The sequence below is a fragment of the Xiphophorus maculatus genome, chromosome 20 (assembly GCF_002775205.1).
Source record: "Xiphophorus maculatus strain JP 163 A chromosome 20, X_maculatus-5.0-male, whole genome shotgun sequence".
NCBI classification, from domain to species: Eukaryota; Metazoa; Chordata; class Actinopteri; order Cyprinodontiformes; family Poeciliidae; genus Xiphophorus; species Xiphophorus maculatus.
Window position 1 is genome coordinate 30,124,213 of NC_036462.1, and position 17,780 is coordinate 30,141,992.

General features: G+C 39.1%; 1 protein-coding gene across 5 annotated transcripts in view; it reads left to right on the forward strand.

The window, feature by feature from the left end:
• The window catches only part of itpr1 (inositol 1,4,5-trisphosphate receptor type 1), a 111,952-nt gene that overhangs the window by 11,337 nt on the left and 82,835 nt on the right, over positions 1-17,780 (forward strand). For 3 of the 5 annotated variants that reach the window (XM_023353538.1, XM_023353540.1, XM_023353541.1), the window contains exons 4-23: positions 4,591-4,706; positions 4,817-4,903; positions 5,492-5,650; positions 8,018-8,116; positions 8,236-8,319; positions 8,433-8,579; positions 8,695-8,799; positions 9,744-9,788; positions 9,884-9,913; positions 10,386-10,540; positions 14,102-14,201; positions 14,290-14,450; positions 14,565-14,706; positions 14,802-14,960; positions 15,055-15,227; positions 16,022-16,141; positions 16,230-16,421; positions 17,015-17,266; positions 17,404-17,545; positions 17,618-17,771. In XM_023353538.1, the coding sequence (XP_023209306.1) occupies positions 4,591-4,706; positions 4,817-4,903; positions 5,492-5,650; positions 8,018-8,116; positions 8,236-8,319; positions 8,433-8,579; positions 8,695-8,799; positions 9,744-9,788; positions 9,884-9,913; positions 10,386-10,540; positions 14,102-14,201; positions 14,290-14,450; positions 14,565-14,706; positions 14,802-14,960; positions 15,055-15,227; positions 16,022-16,141; positions 16,230-16,421; positions 17,015-17,266; positions 17,404-17,545; positions 17,618-17,771 (2,622 nt within the window). The remainder of the gene's footprint in view (positions 1-4,590; positions 4,707-4,816; positions 4,904-5,491; positions 5,651-8,017; positions 8,117-8,235; positions 8,320-8,432; positions 8,580-8,694; positions 8,800-9,743; positions 9,789-9,883; positions 9,914-10,385; positions 10,541-14,101; positions 14,202-14,289; positions 14,451-14,564; positions 14,707-14,801; positions 14,961-15,054; positions 15,228-16,021; positions 16,142-16,229; positions 16,422-17,014; positions 17,267-17,403; positions 17,546-17,617; positions 17,772-17,780) is intronic. The other 2 variants (XM_023353542.1, XM_023353539.1) reach the window with 1 other exon arrangement.

A 17,780-nucleotide genomic window follows, 5' to 3' on the forward strand; every position in this document is an offset into this window, starting at 1 on the left:
TAACAGACAAGACAAAAGTGGAGCTCTTTAGAAGGCGAGGAATCCTAAAAGACTAATTTCCAGAGATGCTTATTAGGTTTAGGAGGTAATTAGTTTTTCATAGCACTACAAAGTCAGATTTATTATGTAAATGAAAAGTTTATTTCAGTAACTGTTCACTAATGATTTGCTGTTTAAAGTAACACCACTCATGAGTGTTTTCAGATCTTTGTTTCATTGAAATATGATTTCTGTTTACAGCTCATAAAAACACATTTCAGATTATAACATTACATCAGACCAACAAGCAAAACAATTTCTATTTTGAAGTGGTACTAGACTCATCACAACAAATATTGTAACTCCTTCGATAGCGTGTGCTGTGTAAGTTCATATCTACTGGTCTCTATTGTTCATTAGACATTTTAAGGAATTTTTTGTTTTACTTGCATTTCAATGTGTTTTTGTAAGCACAAATTATTTAGCATCTTGTACTGTCGCTTTAAATGGTAAATGTAGCATTAAGAAATGTTTTGTCTTATCAACACTTCAGGAGTTTGACACAATTTTTCCGATTCCATCCTGTGGAGATACATCTGTGAGCGATTAGTTAGGACTGGTCACTCGGTCAGTACCTGGTCGCCGTTTCACAAGGCCACTTCTTCCTAGTTAAAGATGCAGAGAAGTGACCTGCTCGCTTCTAACTGAGCTATTCAAATGATATTCAAAAGTGTGGTTTATCGCTACACTGCTGTAACTGCAGAGGCACACTGACTGAATTTCTCACTGTGTTGACCTACGGCACGCTTTAGTTGCTGCATCATACTACACATAATAATAATTCATGTTTTGCAAATGTTGATCCTTGTCGCCAAATTGGTTTTCGGAAAAGCAGCTCGTTTACCCCGGCATTGTGAAGTAATTGTTAATCCGTCCACAAAAAAGCCCCATTGTGTCAGCCACCAGGGTTAATCAGAAGCGTTGTAACCGGCCTGCAGCCTAACCTCTTTGTGGAGTATTAACAGCACTTGAACGTTATATAAAAGGTCAGTTCTGCAGGGAGCCGAGTTCTTAATCTAGCTTGTCTCTGATTTGGGGGGCTAATGGATGAAATGATCAGTTCATGTTTTGTACATGCAGGTTGTATTTATTCTCAAAAGTACACAATAAACTGAGTATGAAATCAAACCATCCACATTATGAGCACAGTTCCTGTGCAGAAATATCACGGTTTCATAGTGTCATTGCAAAGATCAAGAAATGGAAAGAAATGTGAACTCTGAGAACATGCAGACTTGGGTGTTAATTGAAGACTGAATTGCAAGCAGAGAGCATAACTACTCGCAACACATTTGAGGGTATTTTTGAATTTATTGCATAAAGGACCGGGCATATTAATTAACATGAGTACATTTAAACAACCATGTAAATATGCTAGATTTAGCCACAAAAGCTAATTTCTATCGGTAGTCCTCTGGCAAGTTGATGGTAAAAAGAAAAGAATATTGAAAATATTGTAATTCTGCTTCTTCATTCTGTGTTTGAAAGATCCCACCACAAGTTTCCTAGCACCTAATGAGAAAATCACAACATGGTTAACTTTTAAAACTCATTGACCAGTTCATGTTCAAAACCCCCTTTTTGTTATTGCTGCACCTGTATGTTGCAATAACGAAAAGGAAACTGGGATGTAAAGCAAAAAGTGTTTAAAGTGTTCACACCGAGGGCTGACAGTCTTTATTATTGATAGCTGATATCCATCGCCGCCTTATCTTTCCTCATTAAAAGTTGTGAATGACAAGTTTGGTTTGTCTCCTTGTCTGTTTTTGGCAGTCGATCGCACAGCATCCTATGACAATTTTTAAGATGAAATTAACTAAATAAAAGCGATATTAGGCTATAGGTGTCTGCTTTTTGACAGGCTTTAAAGGAGCACATGGGTTGTTTTTACATCCGTCGTGGCGGAGCGGGCAGAGGTCTGAAGTGGTGACGTCACGTGCGAAGGGTCAATAGTATCTTTGGGGTTGATCCACCACTGGACTGTCATTGGTTTTTCTATTTTTTTTCTATTTTTATTAAGCAAATTTATTTTTGAAATGTCAAATTCTGCAATTGTGGAAATGCAGCTTTTGATGACAATGAGGTTGAAAGTCCAACAGGTGTTTTATCTTTAGTAGCTCTGTTGTGTGTAGATTTTTGCAGATACATGCTGTCTACATTTTGCAATTAACTTTTTAGTAAATACCTTTCTTCTGTAGTAGTACGCCATGGTATTTTTCTGCGTTTAATAGCCATTATTGCCCATTTGCAGCGACAAATGTTCTCCCAGTGCCCCAATTTCTTTTTTTGGGTCTTTGCCCTCCTCTTTCCTGCCCTGCTTCCTCCTCTCCAGGCTGTATGATGGGTAATCCCCTCGACACTCTTTGCTTGCTTTTCTGAGTACGGTAGCCCAAATGCGTATTTTTATCTGTGTTATTTCTCAGTGGAGTTCTAGTTGACACTTGGAATGCAGTAGTTCATAGTAAATATTTGAACGGATGAGTCAGTCTATCATTTTACAACTCACAAAGTTTTTTTTCTAGTTGTATATTGTATATTTATCAAATCCGATCCAAATCAAGTTTGTGTTTAGGACAGACTGAGCAGAGTAAGTCACCCAAACATCTCCCTCTCTCCTTTGGAGCGGACGCTGGTGTATTTTGTTATAACGTGTTTGAAACCTTTCCCAAAAGAGTGAGGTGGGTGTCTTTTTATCAGAGGCACAAACCAGCCCAGTTTGCTCCTGTGTAAGGAGCAGAGCACTTTCTATATTCTCTGCTCCTTAAAATAGCTGTGAACCTCACGCTGTCCATAAGACTGAATCCCCATTTCAGTCAGAGTTTTTCTTTTATGTTGTGCACATCAGGACTGGGCAATAAATTGATTTTATCAATTAACTAAATTTTCTGGTTTTGAACATTTAATTCTCTGAAAAATCTGGATTATTGTTTTTTTTCTCTATTTGAGTTTCCATAGTTCAGATTGTCAACCCTCCAAAGAGCTACCATCTGGTTTGACAAACATGTTTTACAGCTTCTTTTTTTATCCCTCTCCAACTTTCAACTCAGGTCAACTCTGAAAGATTGATTTCTTTTTTTAGACTATTTTCTGTCATTTGTCATTTTTTTAAGGAAAAAAAATTAATTGTAAATCAATTGTCAAGTCTGCATAGGAAACGGTTGGCATAAAAGAGCTTGTTTTTTGTGGCTCAGTACTCTATTGCATGTAATATGACAGTTTCCTGCTAAATTTTATCTTAACTCATGAACAAGAAACTTCACCTCCACCACTTGACTCAGCAGCTCCCTCCAAACTTGGAGTCAGTTCTGTTTCATGGCTGACATTGGTGCGTCTTTATTTCCATCCCACCAGTCAGTGTGCAGCATCAAAATCTGTCCTTGCAGTTTAACAAAGACGTCTGGGCTGTAGTCAGGGCTACTGATTCTGTTTTTTGCTGATACTGGATTAACAAAAAAAACTATAACCTACTCTATCAGTTGTTGTTATGTATAGTGTATTGTGACATACATTTTAATGTTACAATGTTCTTCTTTTTTGTGAAAAACATTGAACAATACCTGTGAAACAATCCAGGCTTATTCGAACTGCTCATGAGGTTGGGCGGGTCCGTCAGTCTGCCTTCTCTCATGCCAGAGTGGAAAGGAACAGTGGCTCCTTTTCAGATGTTTATAGATGAGATTGGTGGATAAGATCGGTTTCATCGACCAATCACCGATTTTCTAAAATGAAGTAAATCAGAGCGGATCCATTGATCCATTCACCTCCCATTTAAAAAGTAACAAATAGCTGCTTCCTGTTTTTCTGTTTGCAATATGTACAAAGTTTCTGTTTGTCTTGAAAGGATTTTTCTTTTATTTTCATCTTAATCATATCAACTAAATAAAAAAAAATGTTCCTACTGAACTGTAAGTTACGTTTATTATTTAAATAGCATTCGGCTTCTGTGCAGTACAAGTCTGGAACAAACTGCAAAACAGCCGAAACATTGACTTCCTTTAAACCAAGGCTAAAAACCCACCTGCTTAGAGTTGCCTTTGATTAGTAGTAAGTGAAACATTGATCAACATATTTGATGTTGATGGCATTTGACAAAATATAATGTTTATTTCATGTTTCATAGCTGGTGGCTGTGTGATATTTTTATGAGCGCTCTGAACTACCTTGATGCTGAAAATAAACTTGATTTGACTTATTGTTATCTATGAATAAAATATTTTCAGAAGATTATATTCCATTAATGCAAGTCTAGGTTTGTTTGTTTTTTTTCCTTGCATGGCCAACATTTATTCTTCAAACCTGCTGCTGGTGAAACAGAATTCCTGCCATTTCTTCATTCTCGTAACTCTCATCTGTGAATCCCCACATATCCTTAAAGTTTTGTTATGAGCGAGACCGAGTAGAGGCCATTCCGCTTCTGAAAACGACTATTTTTAGTCTCAGTGTACCACTTTCCCCAAACTTGGCTGCGTTTGCCGAGGTCAGGACGCTGGGCATGAGTGCAGACTCTTACGATAAATTATGAAACGTGTGTCTTTCTGTTTGTGTTTTTAGACTGCCTTTTCAAGCTGTGTCCAATGAACAGATACTCGGCACAGAAACAGTTCTGGAAAGCGGCAAAGCCCGGCGGCAACAGCACAACGGACACGGTCCTGCTCAATAAACTTCACGTAAGATCTATTTCCATCCTCACAAACCATAATTGCAGTGTAACTACATGGGCGATTTCCGACAGTGCGTGTTTGTGATTCACTCCGTGTGCTCTGTCGTGACCTTCCAGCACGCCGCAGACCTCGAGAAGAAGCAGAATGAGTCTGAAAACCGCAAGCTGCTGGGAACAGTCATCCAGTATGGAAATGTGATTCAGGTGCGCTGCGACCGACGAGATAAGGGGCTTTGCTGAAATGAACTGCGGCGCTGTGCGGCATGCTTATAGGATGCTGAGCGCTTGATAAAACTGGCCATAATTCTGTTTTTTAATCTGAAGAGTTTTAAATAATTGCCACAGAACAAAGAAGTCCTATAGGGTCACCGTTAAAAGGTCTTTTCCTTCACTCATTGCTCATGAAGGTTTTGCATTCATGTGCGTTTATCTGAGAAACTTGCTGTGTAATGTGCATAAGGGAGATAGTGTGGGATGTCCTGGCTGCACATACCTTATATAATTCAACTGCTGCTTGGGAAATATACACTTAGAAGCTTGTTAGGCGAAAACCAGCCATGACTAAAGTTCCCAAAGTAACCCCTTGAATTGTCAGTCTTGCATGACCTAAAAAAAAAAGACAACATCAAGCATCTCTGCTGTAAAGTTCATTCAAGTTGTACCAATGGCCTCTGTTGCACCAGTTTTTCCACATTTTTCTCAAGCTGTGTAACATTTTTCACGTCTCTCGCCAGAGAAAGAGAGATTGAGTGGTTACGTCTCCTGTAACCGTATGACTTTTTGTGCCAACAGTTGCTGCACCTGAAAAGCAATAAATACCTGACGGTGAACAAGCGGCTACCTGCACTGCTGGAGAAGAATGCCATGAGAGTGACTCTGGACTCGGCAGGGAACGAGGGATCCTGGTTCTACATCCAGCCGTTCTACAAGCTGAGATCCCTGGGAGACAGTGTGGGTAGCGCCGGGTGTGGGATTCCAGTTAATTATGCCCAGCAGAAGGAATCTAGCGTGTATTTTTAGACTTTACACGAAAACAGAAGTCACATGCACTCGCCACATCTGAACCTGCAGTTCAGGCTCGACGCCGTTTGTTTTGAAATGTTCAACTTGTCAAGAATGAGGAACTGCAGATAAACAATGATCTGTTCGTGAAAGCGAGTCCGTCTGGTTGGATCAGAAGCACTGTGTATCCAAAGTCTTTTCCGGTGTGTTTTTACAAGCTCAGATGAAAAGCTGGACGATGACGGGCTCTCGAGGCATCAAGATGAAGAACATAATTGATACAGAGCAAAGAAACTAGGCTGGTTTCACTAAAAACACTGTGAAAATACAAAAAGAAAATGGTTGTTTTAGTGAAATGATCTGCCAGTGGTTATTAGAACTTTTTCATCTATATTAAAGAATTATATTCTTACAATTATGACTTAAAACATTCCCATAATTACTAAAAAGCTACTTGTAAATTAGCTTTGTCTTATTTCAAATGTAATAAAATATTTTCACTAGAAACTAGACCAAAAAAAAAAACCACACACTTGGTAAGAGTTTGCATTGTCGCAGTGTACAGTAAAACAGAATCTATTAATTACATCTCTCTTAATACCTATGCTGCTATAATCCGATGTACTGACCTGCGGTTTGATCCAGAGAGAGCTGCAGGAAATGAGACGCAGTGTGAGAATTCATTTCGAGTGCAGCCAATTTCCTCTGTGATTGAAAAAAAGGAAACCACAGGCTGTAGATACGGATCCATTGAAGTTATGCTCATGTTGTCAACTTACAAACACAAAATGCGATGTATTTCATTGGGATTTGATATGATGGACCAACAGAAAACAGACCAAAATTATGACGTGTAAAGAAAAGGATACATAAGATGTTTGTTTTCAGATACCATAAGACTTTTTCTTTGTAACAGGTCAAAACACACAGAGGAGACTCCAAACCTGTGGGAGAAAGGTTCCCAAATGGGAAAATAACATATATGCAAAATATGGCCAATACTGGAAAAGCCATTGTAGTTTAAAATATCTGAATATAAAGCAGCGGTTCCCCCAAAACTTCTCTTATAAAGTCCTCTTCCAGTCAAAGTAGAAACTGAAGTCTAAGCAAGGATGTTTAGCAAAACTTGAAATTTGATAATCACAGGCATCCAGGTGGAAACTGAGGTGTCTTTGATTAAAAATGGATAATATGTACAAAATTAGAGTAGAGTAATTTTCCAAGATAGTTGCATCTTTAACTGCAGTAATACTGGTTAGACATACAAAAGGTTGGGTTCATGGTTTAAATTTTAAAAACTATACATCACTTTCATTTCTTTCCCCAGTTATATGCCACTTTGTGTTGGTCTGCTATATAAAATATAATGAAAGTATGTTAAAGTTTGTGATGGCAACACAAACTCATTAGATGTGAGAAAGTCTCTGGTATGAATGAAAATGGCAGCTAGACACTTAGCTTAGCACACCTGTTCTGAGTTTGTCAAGATTTTCTTTCTTTCTTGCAGCAGAAAACACACCCATTTTGTCTGGAGTGCTTATAAAAGCAACAAGTTATAAAAGAAAATAAATGGAGTTTTCTTGGTAATAGGTTATATAAAGCTACATTTGCGTAATGCTTTTTGAAGGGAAGTCGGAGTGGCTCAGGTAAATGGAGCATACCTGAACGTAACCTCTGCTGCTCAAGCTGCAGTTTCTAATCGTGGCTAATGGAAGGTGATGGAGTTAAGCTGGCTGAATGGCTAATTAAGTTCCACCTAATTAATCCCTTTGGGAAGATTTGTCCTCCACACTTGATTCATCCTTTTAAAAGGACCAAGAGTCGCCAGCCTTTCTTTCAGTCTGACCAGTGTCTCGGTCAAGCAGCAACGACCGCAAAACCTCAAAATCTGTTTCTTTGAGAACATGCAGATTACTCTCTGTGGCACAAATGTTTGACTTTTGAAATCAAATATTTAAAGACGGTTACTTTTTAAGGTGAATTCTTGCACTGCTTTGAAAAGTTGAGTTCAGCTTGTGGTGCATGTAAATAATCAAAGCTTTGGCTAAATCACTGTTTGTCATAAATTAACGCTTGAGGGTTTTGTCTCATGTAGGTAAGAGACAAAAAGGGACTCTAGCTCCACCTAGTGTTCAAGAGATGGCATCTATAGTTAGAAACAAATCCAAGATTGTAGAGTTTTTATTTGATTTATAAAATTTAGGTCACTTTTGTAAAATGATTAATTTGTTTTGATCATATTTTAAGGTTTTCTATGTTTATCTCTTGCTTCTAAGCAATGTGGTCTTCCTCTGTAAATTTGCGTTGCTCCTGCAGGTGGTGATCGGAGACAAAGTCGTCCTCAACCCTGTGAATGCAGGGCAACCTCTCCATGCCAGCAGCCACCAGCTAGTTGACAACCCGGGGTGTAACGAGGTAATACTGTTACTGCATTTATGGTAAAATGGAAACATTTGTAGCAACTCTATAATACATGTGTTAGAATGGTCAGACAGCATTTCTCTATCTGTTTTTTTGTTGCTCTTTTTCTTCAGGTTAATTCTGTAAATTGCAACACAAGCTGGAAAGTTGTTCTATTCATGAAATGGAGTGACAACCTGGAAACTATACTCAAAGGGGTAGGCACCGACATGATTACTTGATATTACTTGATTTTTTTTGTCTACAACAGTAAAAATTGACATTTACTTGATCATGTGCTATGGGCTTTTTTGTTTTTGTTTTGTTTTAGGGTGATGTTGTGCGGTTATTCCACGCAGAGCAGGAAAAGTTTCTAACTTGCGACGACCACAGGAAGAAGCAGTACGTTTTTCTCCGAACCACCGGTCGACAGTCGGCGACTTCGGCCACCAGCAGCAAAGCACTGTGGGAAGTGGAGGTTGGTGAAACGTGTTCCCAAAATACAATCCGTCCGCCTGTCAATTAAATGCTGATCCCTGGTACAGAAGCAATGCTAGCTTTACTTTAAATGCCGTTTCTTTTCTCATCACCAGGTGGTGCACCATGACCCATGCAGAGGAGGCGCAGGCTATTGGAACAGTCTGTTCAGGTTTAAGCATCTGGCCACTGGGTGCTATTTGGCTGCAGAGGTGGGTGAGGTGTGTGTCGGTGGATTACACCCTTTTTTTTTTCTTTACGGTTTACTAATTTAGACAAACATTCAATTTCTAAGCTGGCAGCAATAATTAAACACCAAGAGACATCTAATTTACAGAGTTTTTCATGCACAATAAGAGCAACACAAAGTATTTTAGGGAAGATGAAAACAAAAGGTAATAAAAGAACATATGGAAATAATAATGCAAACAAGGAAATTATGTGGAAAATATCAGAATTGTTCAGATAACAGAGATTACTGTTGTCTTGAAAAACAGGTCTGTTAATGAGGAGGAGACGCTAAAGGTCGACATGTAAATATATGATGCACAAATCCTAACATCCTTTAAAAAATTATAAAGTCCCGATAAGTGTTGGTTTGATTGTTGTGTATTTTTATTTGTTTGTATTGTGTTTGAGTTTTACTGTAATCTTTACCAGGTGAATTTTGTCACCTTCTGAAAATAATAACCCAAGTCTGTTTTTGCCAAAAAAGAGGTGATGATTCTTTTTTGCAAAAATAACTTCTGGCAAAAATAAATAAATCAAAAATTATATCATCAGCATGACTTTATTGGAAAAGCTACATATGATTGAATCTGCTGTTTTGGCAAAGAAACGTCTACATGTTCTGCTATGATAAGCAACTAGCATCACCAAATACATATTATTGTTGTAGAGAGCCCAACATTTGGCTGATGTCAATTGTAGTTCCAACAATTCTTTGCAATGTTGTTGTGATCAGTAATTTTGCAAAAGCAATACATTTTAGATAGTTCTGCTTAAAGGGCATCAAAACCACCTTATATCTATTCTGAAATGTCCAGGAAGCAGCGATTTCAAAATTGCAGTTATGTATGTGGTATATATTTTATTTAAAGAAAATAAGTACATCATTATTAAATGAATGATTCGTTGGATAATGTTTTTCAAATGGATTTTCCAGGTGAATCCAGACTTTGAGGAGGAGAGCGCTGAGCAGCGATCTTCTGTAAGTCAGATTTTCTCTCATTGTTGGAGCTTTGCCTCCGCTTCATTCTTGGGCTTTTTAAAAAATCTGCTCTGGGTTTCTCTTTGCTGCTCTAGGTGGTGGACTTTACACCCTTCAATTTTCAGGTATTGTCACACCATCCCTAGATGTTGTTTGGTTGCTATGTCAGTGTGAATTTGTGCATATGCATATAAATTAAAATCTGTACTTGAATAAAGATTCAGCAAAAAATCTCGTCATTTGCTTTGTGTGTGTCAGTAGCACCTGACTACCACAAGGTGTCACTGTGTAATCATCTTAGTTGATGCACAGCAGTGCTGGTAGTTAGTGAATAAGAATATATTTTGTTTTCTTTAAGCGGACAAATACAGCAGTTCAGCAAATTCCAGCGTCATCTTAGAGTAGAAGGCTTAAAAAACACAGGATGCTTGTAAATGTACATGAAATTACTTAGCAAATTTAAAGAGCTTCAGTATTTACATTTGCTCACTTGGCATGGTGATTTACCTTTATGGCTGAGTATTGTTGCCACTGATTCTTAACTCCTGTACAGGTTTGTGCAGGGGTCCTTTACTGTATTTTTATTTTTATTTTTAGCTGGATGCTGATAACGAGGCTCTGCGAGGCCGCCTCCGCGCTCCACAGGAGAAAATCATGTACACCCTGGTCCCTGTACCCGACGGCATGGAGGTGTCCTCCATCTTTGAGTTGGACCCCACCACCCTAAGAGGGGGGGATTCAATGGTTCCCAGGTATGGCACGTAAACGGAACCTGGTCCAAACTGTGAATGAGTTCAAGCTTCTAAAATCCCCCCGTCTGAAACGTGTGTTACAACCAGGACTGGGAGCCCTGGCTTAAAACTTAAGACTCACATTTGTTCAATTTAAAATTTTAATCTATTTTCTTTCCCTCATGTTTTTTTCCTTTAAAGAAATACCAATGACAGAAAATATCTAAAAGAAAAAAAGAACAACTGGATTTTATTTCCAGTTGACCCGAATTCAAAGCGGAGATAAAAAGAAGTTGTAAAACATGTTTGTCATGAGTTAACATCCCTCTGGAAACAAAAGAAGTCCATTGGTGACAAACAATTCCAGATTTTAAAAAAATTAAATCTTCCAAAAAAAAAAAATCTATTCATTGCCCTCACCTAGTTGCAAACATTTTACATAACAGCCAAGCTTGATTGTGAGAAATTATGTTATAACCAAATTTGGCATTTGAGGAGCAGCAGTATAAAACAAAATCTCGGGGGGACGGTGACCGAGACCTGTTTGTAATTTGCCATTATAAGACAGCAAATATGTAGAATCAAAAAATATTCGTATCTTAAATTGGCCCAATCAAGATCCAGACCTAAATCCAACTGCGAATCTTTAGGAAGACAAATAGCTTTTCATGGATCTTCTCCAACCAATCTGACTGAGCTGGAGCGATTTTCAAAGATGAATTAAAACAACTAAATACTTCCGGTTTCCTAAATGTGCAAAACTGGTAGAGAGGAAACCTGAAAGACTTGCCGATGTAATCATCTGCTACTTGAGAGTGCTTAAACTTGGAGCAAAATCATTTTATAAAGGGATGAAAAATAAGCAAAATTCAAGACGCAAACTTTCTTATAGTCCTGAGCTCTACAACACATTTACTTTCAATGAAAACACTACTGAAGGAATCTTAAAGTGCCGGGCAAAAAAAAAAACCTTGATGAATGACAACTATGTTGACGAAACACTGTCCCTTCATGAAGACCACAGTGATGTCAAACAACTAAATTTCAAAGAGGAAAAACATGAGTCAAGTGTTTTTGTGGAGGGGGAATTTAAAGCATCAGTCGAAACTAGTTTCTGTGGTATTGAGTTTAAAAGTGGGCAACTGTGGACATGGACCAGTTTTGTTATGTGCTGTCTGTTCTGACTGTGCGATCACTCTGTTTTGACTAAAAGCAAATCTTTTAAACACAAGAATGGTATTATAAAGACAAAACAGGAAATGTGTCAGGCTTGCCTAGATGAAAACAAGAAAGGGAGAAAACTCCCAGATTTCAAAATATCAACATAATTATTAATGTTTCTATGCAAGAATACAAACCACATATTATGTAACTTTTAGTGGGGATGTTTTGTAATCTGATCTGACCTTGAATTTCTGGTAGGTTTAATAGAACAAAGCTAATGGAAACCGTTCAAATGGTGGGTATTACGTAAAATTGACCTTTTTTTGTTTTTTGTTCTAAAGTTATTCCCTCATCAGAAACACACCTGCATGCTTCCGCTTCACAGAGCACACCTTTCCCACTCAGCTCCCCCACATTTGTAATAGAAACACAGTTCTAGTTACTTGACTGTGCTACCAAACGGCACTATGTGCCTGGAAAATATATTACACCGCCCCTTTAAACAGCAATGTTCCTGCCTTTGTTGACTGCAGTCTTGTTGTCATCTGTGTTCAGGTTTTGCTTTTTTTATGACTTCTCTTTAACTGCATGGTATGAGGGATGAATGTTTAGTTCTAAAAGTGCAATGGTGTACTATCCTTGCAAAATGAAAATAGAGGCTACACGGTTTGATTAGAGCCTTTACAATGTCATGCCCTTTGTGTGACTACCTGTCACTTTAACCTGATATAATCCTGCCTCTCAGACTTTAGCCAGGCCAGCTAATTAGCACCTGACAGAACTGGCACACAAAGGTTAGCTTGTTAGCCTCGGTGGCCAGTTACATAATCTTTGCTAAGAATGTGGCTACTATCTGCGTGGTGCGCCTGAGGCCAGGCTGATGACACAGACGGTCACACATGGGGCAGGCCGGGTGATGTTGCAGTGAAGCGAGCCTTTGGCGTAGAAGTTTAATACGTGCTTACAGGAGCAATAAGGCCACACAAGCCAACGCTAGCTAATCTCTACACATGCAACACAGTTCACCGGCGAGGCAATAAGGTTGCAACAGACACTGACTGATTATTATAGTCATTTGTTATTTATTAGGTGTGCCTTTTTATCACAAAACATTGTGCAATAAATCCTGTTGTTGTGCACTTTCCTCTCTGTTTTACTTGGCACTGTTTCAGGGAGCTGCTTCTTTTTGGTGTTTGTCTGTTTTATTGTCAGGTGCTGCATTTCATTGCTTTAGAGGTAGTCGAGCACTTGTAACATGTCTCGAGTTGTCTTGATTGACAACTCAAGAATTCATAAAGCTATCTAGAAGATACCTCTAGGCCTCTACATGTGTGATTTACGAGTTGTCTCCTTCACACAAAAACAGGATGCTTAAATTTAGGTTTTGAAATCAAAGGGAGACCGTGGAAGGAGTTTGTTCCAACCCAATTAGTATACGAGTTCTGTTTTTAGATGTGGCGATCCACATAGACACAAACATGTGGAAGAACATTCTCTGGTCAGATGTTGCATGAATTGACGTTAGGCCTTCAAAACAACATGCCGCCTTCAAATACCATCCCCAGCAATGACATGGGAGCTTGTCACAGTTGATGGGAGGATAAATATATCTAAACGCTGAACAATCCTAGAGGAAAACCTGATGAAGGCTACAAAGTACTTGATTCTGGGGAGGAGGCTCAGCTTCCAGGAGGACGACCACACACAGATCTATAGCATATAAAATATGTTATAGATCAAACCATATTTTCTGTGTTAGTGTGGTCCAGTCAAAGTCCAGACCTGAATCCAGTTGAGAAGATTTGAAATTGCTCAGACATACTCCACCCAAACTGACTGACTGACCTGTTTTTGCAAAGACGAATGAAGAAAAACATCAGATCTCTAGATTTTCAAAACTAGTAGAGGCCTACACTGCAAAAACACAAAATCTTACCAAGTATTTTTGGTCTAGTGTCCAGAGTAAATATAACACACTTGAAATGAGACAAAACTAACTTACAAGTAACTTTACAGCAAGACATAAGACCTTGTTTTAGGTTAACAATTCCTTAAAATAAATAATAAAAAACTATTGGTTCCACTGGCATTTTCCCATGTCATAAGGGAAACAATCTCCCAGTGGAACTAGGACTTATTTATCAATATTAATAAATTTGACTTAAACAAGCTCCCATATCTTGTTGAAAAGTTACTTTTAAGTTAGGTTTGTTTTATTTCAAGTGTACTTGTTCATATTTTGTGTTTCTTGTGGTGTACTGGAAAAATGAAATGTCTTGGAGATTGAAAACCAATAAATACTATGTTTTTGCCAAAAGTTTTGAAAAACATCTATTAATTCTGCTCTGTAATTATTCATTATTTTTTGTTGACTTAGAATCATTGTCCTTCTGTTGTTTTTACTCTCTTGACTTTCAGGAGTTCCTACGTCAGGCTTCGACACTTGTGCACCAACACGTGGGTTCATAGTACCAACCTCCCAATTGACAAGGAGGAGGAGAAACCCGTCATGCTACGGGTGAGGGGTTTGCCCACTGCCATCAGTTGACCAAGTGTGACATTGGTCAGTCTTCTTTGACAGATGGACGTTTTGCTTCATTTTCCAGATTGGAACATCGGCCGTGAAAGAAGACAAGGAAGCGTTCGCCATAGTCCCGGTGCCACCATCAGAAGTGCGAGATTTAGACTTCGCCAACGATGCTAGCAAGGTGTTAGCTTCTATAGCCGGCAAGCTGGAAAAAGGAACCATTACGCAAAATGAAAGGAGGTATGCTTCTCAGTCCGCCTTACTGTGTCTGGTGCTGTGTTATTTAAATTTATCATTCGTGTGTGATTTAACAAAAATCTGCTCGAGTGAAATACTTTCATCTTCACTTTCCAGGTTTGTGACAAAGCTGCTAGAAGATCTGGTTTTCTTTGTGGTGGACATCCCCAACAGTGGGCAGGACGTATTAGAGATCATGGTCAATAAACCCAATAGGGAGAGACAAAAACTGATGAGAGAGCAGAACATCCTTAAACAGGTAGGCCTTTAACTCTGTAGACTTCATATTAACTGGCATAAGATTACCGCTTAACCAAACGTTTGAAAACGACAACTTATTGGTTTTCTTTCCAGATTTTCAAGCTTCTCCAAGCTCCTTTCACAGACAGCGGGGACGGTCCCATGCTACGACTGGAGGAGCTGGGAGATCAGCGCCACGCTCCGTTCAGGCACATTTGCCGGCTCTGTTACAGAGTTCTCCGCCATTCCCAACAGGATTACAGAAAGAACCAAGTAAGCTGCAAACTACTTCAATAAAAACTCAAAATCTTGATTTTTTTTGTTTTTGTTTTTGTCATAAGCAACACCGTTTTTATTCTGTTCGCAGGAATATATAGCCAAACAATTCCGCTTCATGCAGAAGCAGATTGGGTACGACGTTCTGGCAGAAGACACGATAACAGCTCTGCTCCATAACAACCGGAAGCTCCTGGAAAAACACATCACCGCTGCTGAGATTGACACCTTTGTCACTCTAGTGAGGAAAAATCGGGAACCGAGGTGATGTTTTCAGATGAGCAGAGTGCGATGAAAGCTGTTAATGTGACCAAGATTTGTTTGTAAGGTTTCTTAAAGAATGTTATTGGCTATAAATATATTAACCGAGGAAAACCTGTCCAGTTATTGTAATTCTTCCAGGTTTTGATCATGTTGAGTTTTGTTAAAGGGGCAGTATTATGTAAAATGTATCTTTTTGAGCTTTACAACATGTTATGAAATATACCTGGAGTCTTGCCTTGATTTTTTTTTTTTTTTTTCATGCATTTTTGAGAAATCCTTTAATCTCCCATGGCAACCAACTTTAGAGACGTAACTCCTCTTCAGACTTGCAGTGTCCAAGCCCTCACTCCCCCATTTTCCCCCTCAGCTCCTTCAGACTAGCCAGCAGCAATTAGCAAACACCTGGTGGAGCCGAGGGTCTGCTGAGCTCATTATGGGAAACGGTTAATAGAGGAGCCATGTTGTGATGACTTCCTGAAGACGGAGTTTCAGAAAGAGCAGGAGTTTCTTAAAGAGACAGAGGCCCAATTTCAAGGCGTTAAATTACAAAGTCAAGTCATATTTAATATATGTAGCATTTTTATAATAAGTAAAGGTAACATAGTTACTTGCCTGTGCTATAAAATCATCCTGTGTCTGGGAAACACATATTGCTGCCCCTTTAACAAAATTTGAATGTATCTACGATGCATGGACTTTATTCCAGATATATACCCTAAAATTAAGATACATAAAATAAATCCATGTTTTGCGGCCTTAGCTTCTCCAATACTTATAAAATATTCTGTTCACAGATTTCTGGACTACTTGTCAGATCTCTGTGTGTCCATGCACAAATCCATCCCAGTTACTCAGGAGCTCATCTGCAACGCAGTGCTGGACAGCAGCAACGCTGACATCCTCATTGAAACTAAGTAAGACACTCGTTTTAAGAAAGGGAGAGAATTGGAGGAGCAAACATGAGCACTAAAAGAATACGATTGTTTTTCTACTTGCCACCAGATTAGTGCTGTCCAGGTTTGAGATTGAGTCGACGGCAAATGGGGAGGATCCTGTAGAGGCGGAAGAGGTGGAGGAGGTCTGGTTATTCTGGAAAGACAACTGCAAGGAGGTCCACAGTAAGAGTGTTCGGGAGTTGGCCCAGGATGCAAAGGAGGGTCAGAAGGAGGACCAGGAAGTGGTCAGCTACTACAGGTGAGATGTCTTGCATGAAAAGACTATTAAAACATTGGAAGTGCCTTCAAAAAGTGATGATACTTCATGTAAATTTCCACATTTTGTCATGTTACAGCAAAATACAATTTAGTTATTGGGAATTTTAGGTGACATGCGTCATTTTAAAGTAGAATGAAACCTATGAATGGTGTGGTGTGACTTTGCCTTCAGAAGTTGCCTCTTTAATAAATGGAGTCAAATTTTGTGGAATGTAAATTCAGTGTGATCTCTAAAGGCTCCTAGAAGTTGGAACATTAGAGGATAAACAATATCCCAAACTTGGAATATCTCTTGAACTCAGTCCATTATTTGAAAATTAGGAGACTATTAGGAGTTGCATTAATTACCAGGACATGACCATCTACATAAATTTACAGCGGAACTTTGATCAGCAAAGAGGCCTTTGGTAATTTTGAAGAAAGCCACGTAAACCCAGAACTCAGTTGGCAGAATCTGTTAACAGGACAAATATTAATACAGATTTTATGCCCATAATGTATCAAATCATTTATTGGATAAGTGTTACTCTCCCAGGTTTGATCCCTCTAACGCTCCCATCTCTCTCCATCCAGGTGCCAACTGAACCTCTTTGCTCGGATGTGTTTGGACCGCCAGTACTTGGCCATCAACAAGATCTCTGGTCAGCTTGATGTCGATTTGATCCTGCGCTGCATGTCCGACGAAGACCTGCCATTTGACCTGCGGGCCTCTTTCTGCCGCCTGATGTTGCACATGCACGTGGACCGGGACCCTCAGGAACAGGTCACGCCGGTCAAATATGCTCGTCTGTGGTCCGAGATTCCATCTAAAATCGCCATTGACGAGTGAGTGTCACTTCTGTGTACTTTTAATTGCTCGTGTCAGAGACATCTTCAAATGTCTCTGACCATGTCTCTGACATGAGTCATGGTCAGAGACATTTGAAGATGTCTCTGACACGAGTCATGGTCGTGTTAAACAGCTACGATAACGACGGGACCACTAGAGATGAGATCAAAGAGCGTTTCAGCCTCACCATGGATTTCGTTGAGACCTACCTGCGAGAGGTGGTGTCACAAAACATTCCCTTCTCTGACAAAGAGAAAAACAAGCTCACCTTTGAGGTAATTCTTTTCTTTTGAGGTTTGTGAGCAGATGAGAGCTGAATAAATATGTTCAAACTTTGTTATTTGCAGGTAGTAAACCTGGCCAGAAACCTCATATACTTTGGCTTCTACAACTTCAGTGACTTGCTACGCTTGACGAAGATCTTACTCAACATTTTAGACTGTGTACACGTCAGCACTGTTTTCCCCATCAACAAGATTGAGAAGGGGGATGAAAGCAAAGGTAAGCAGT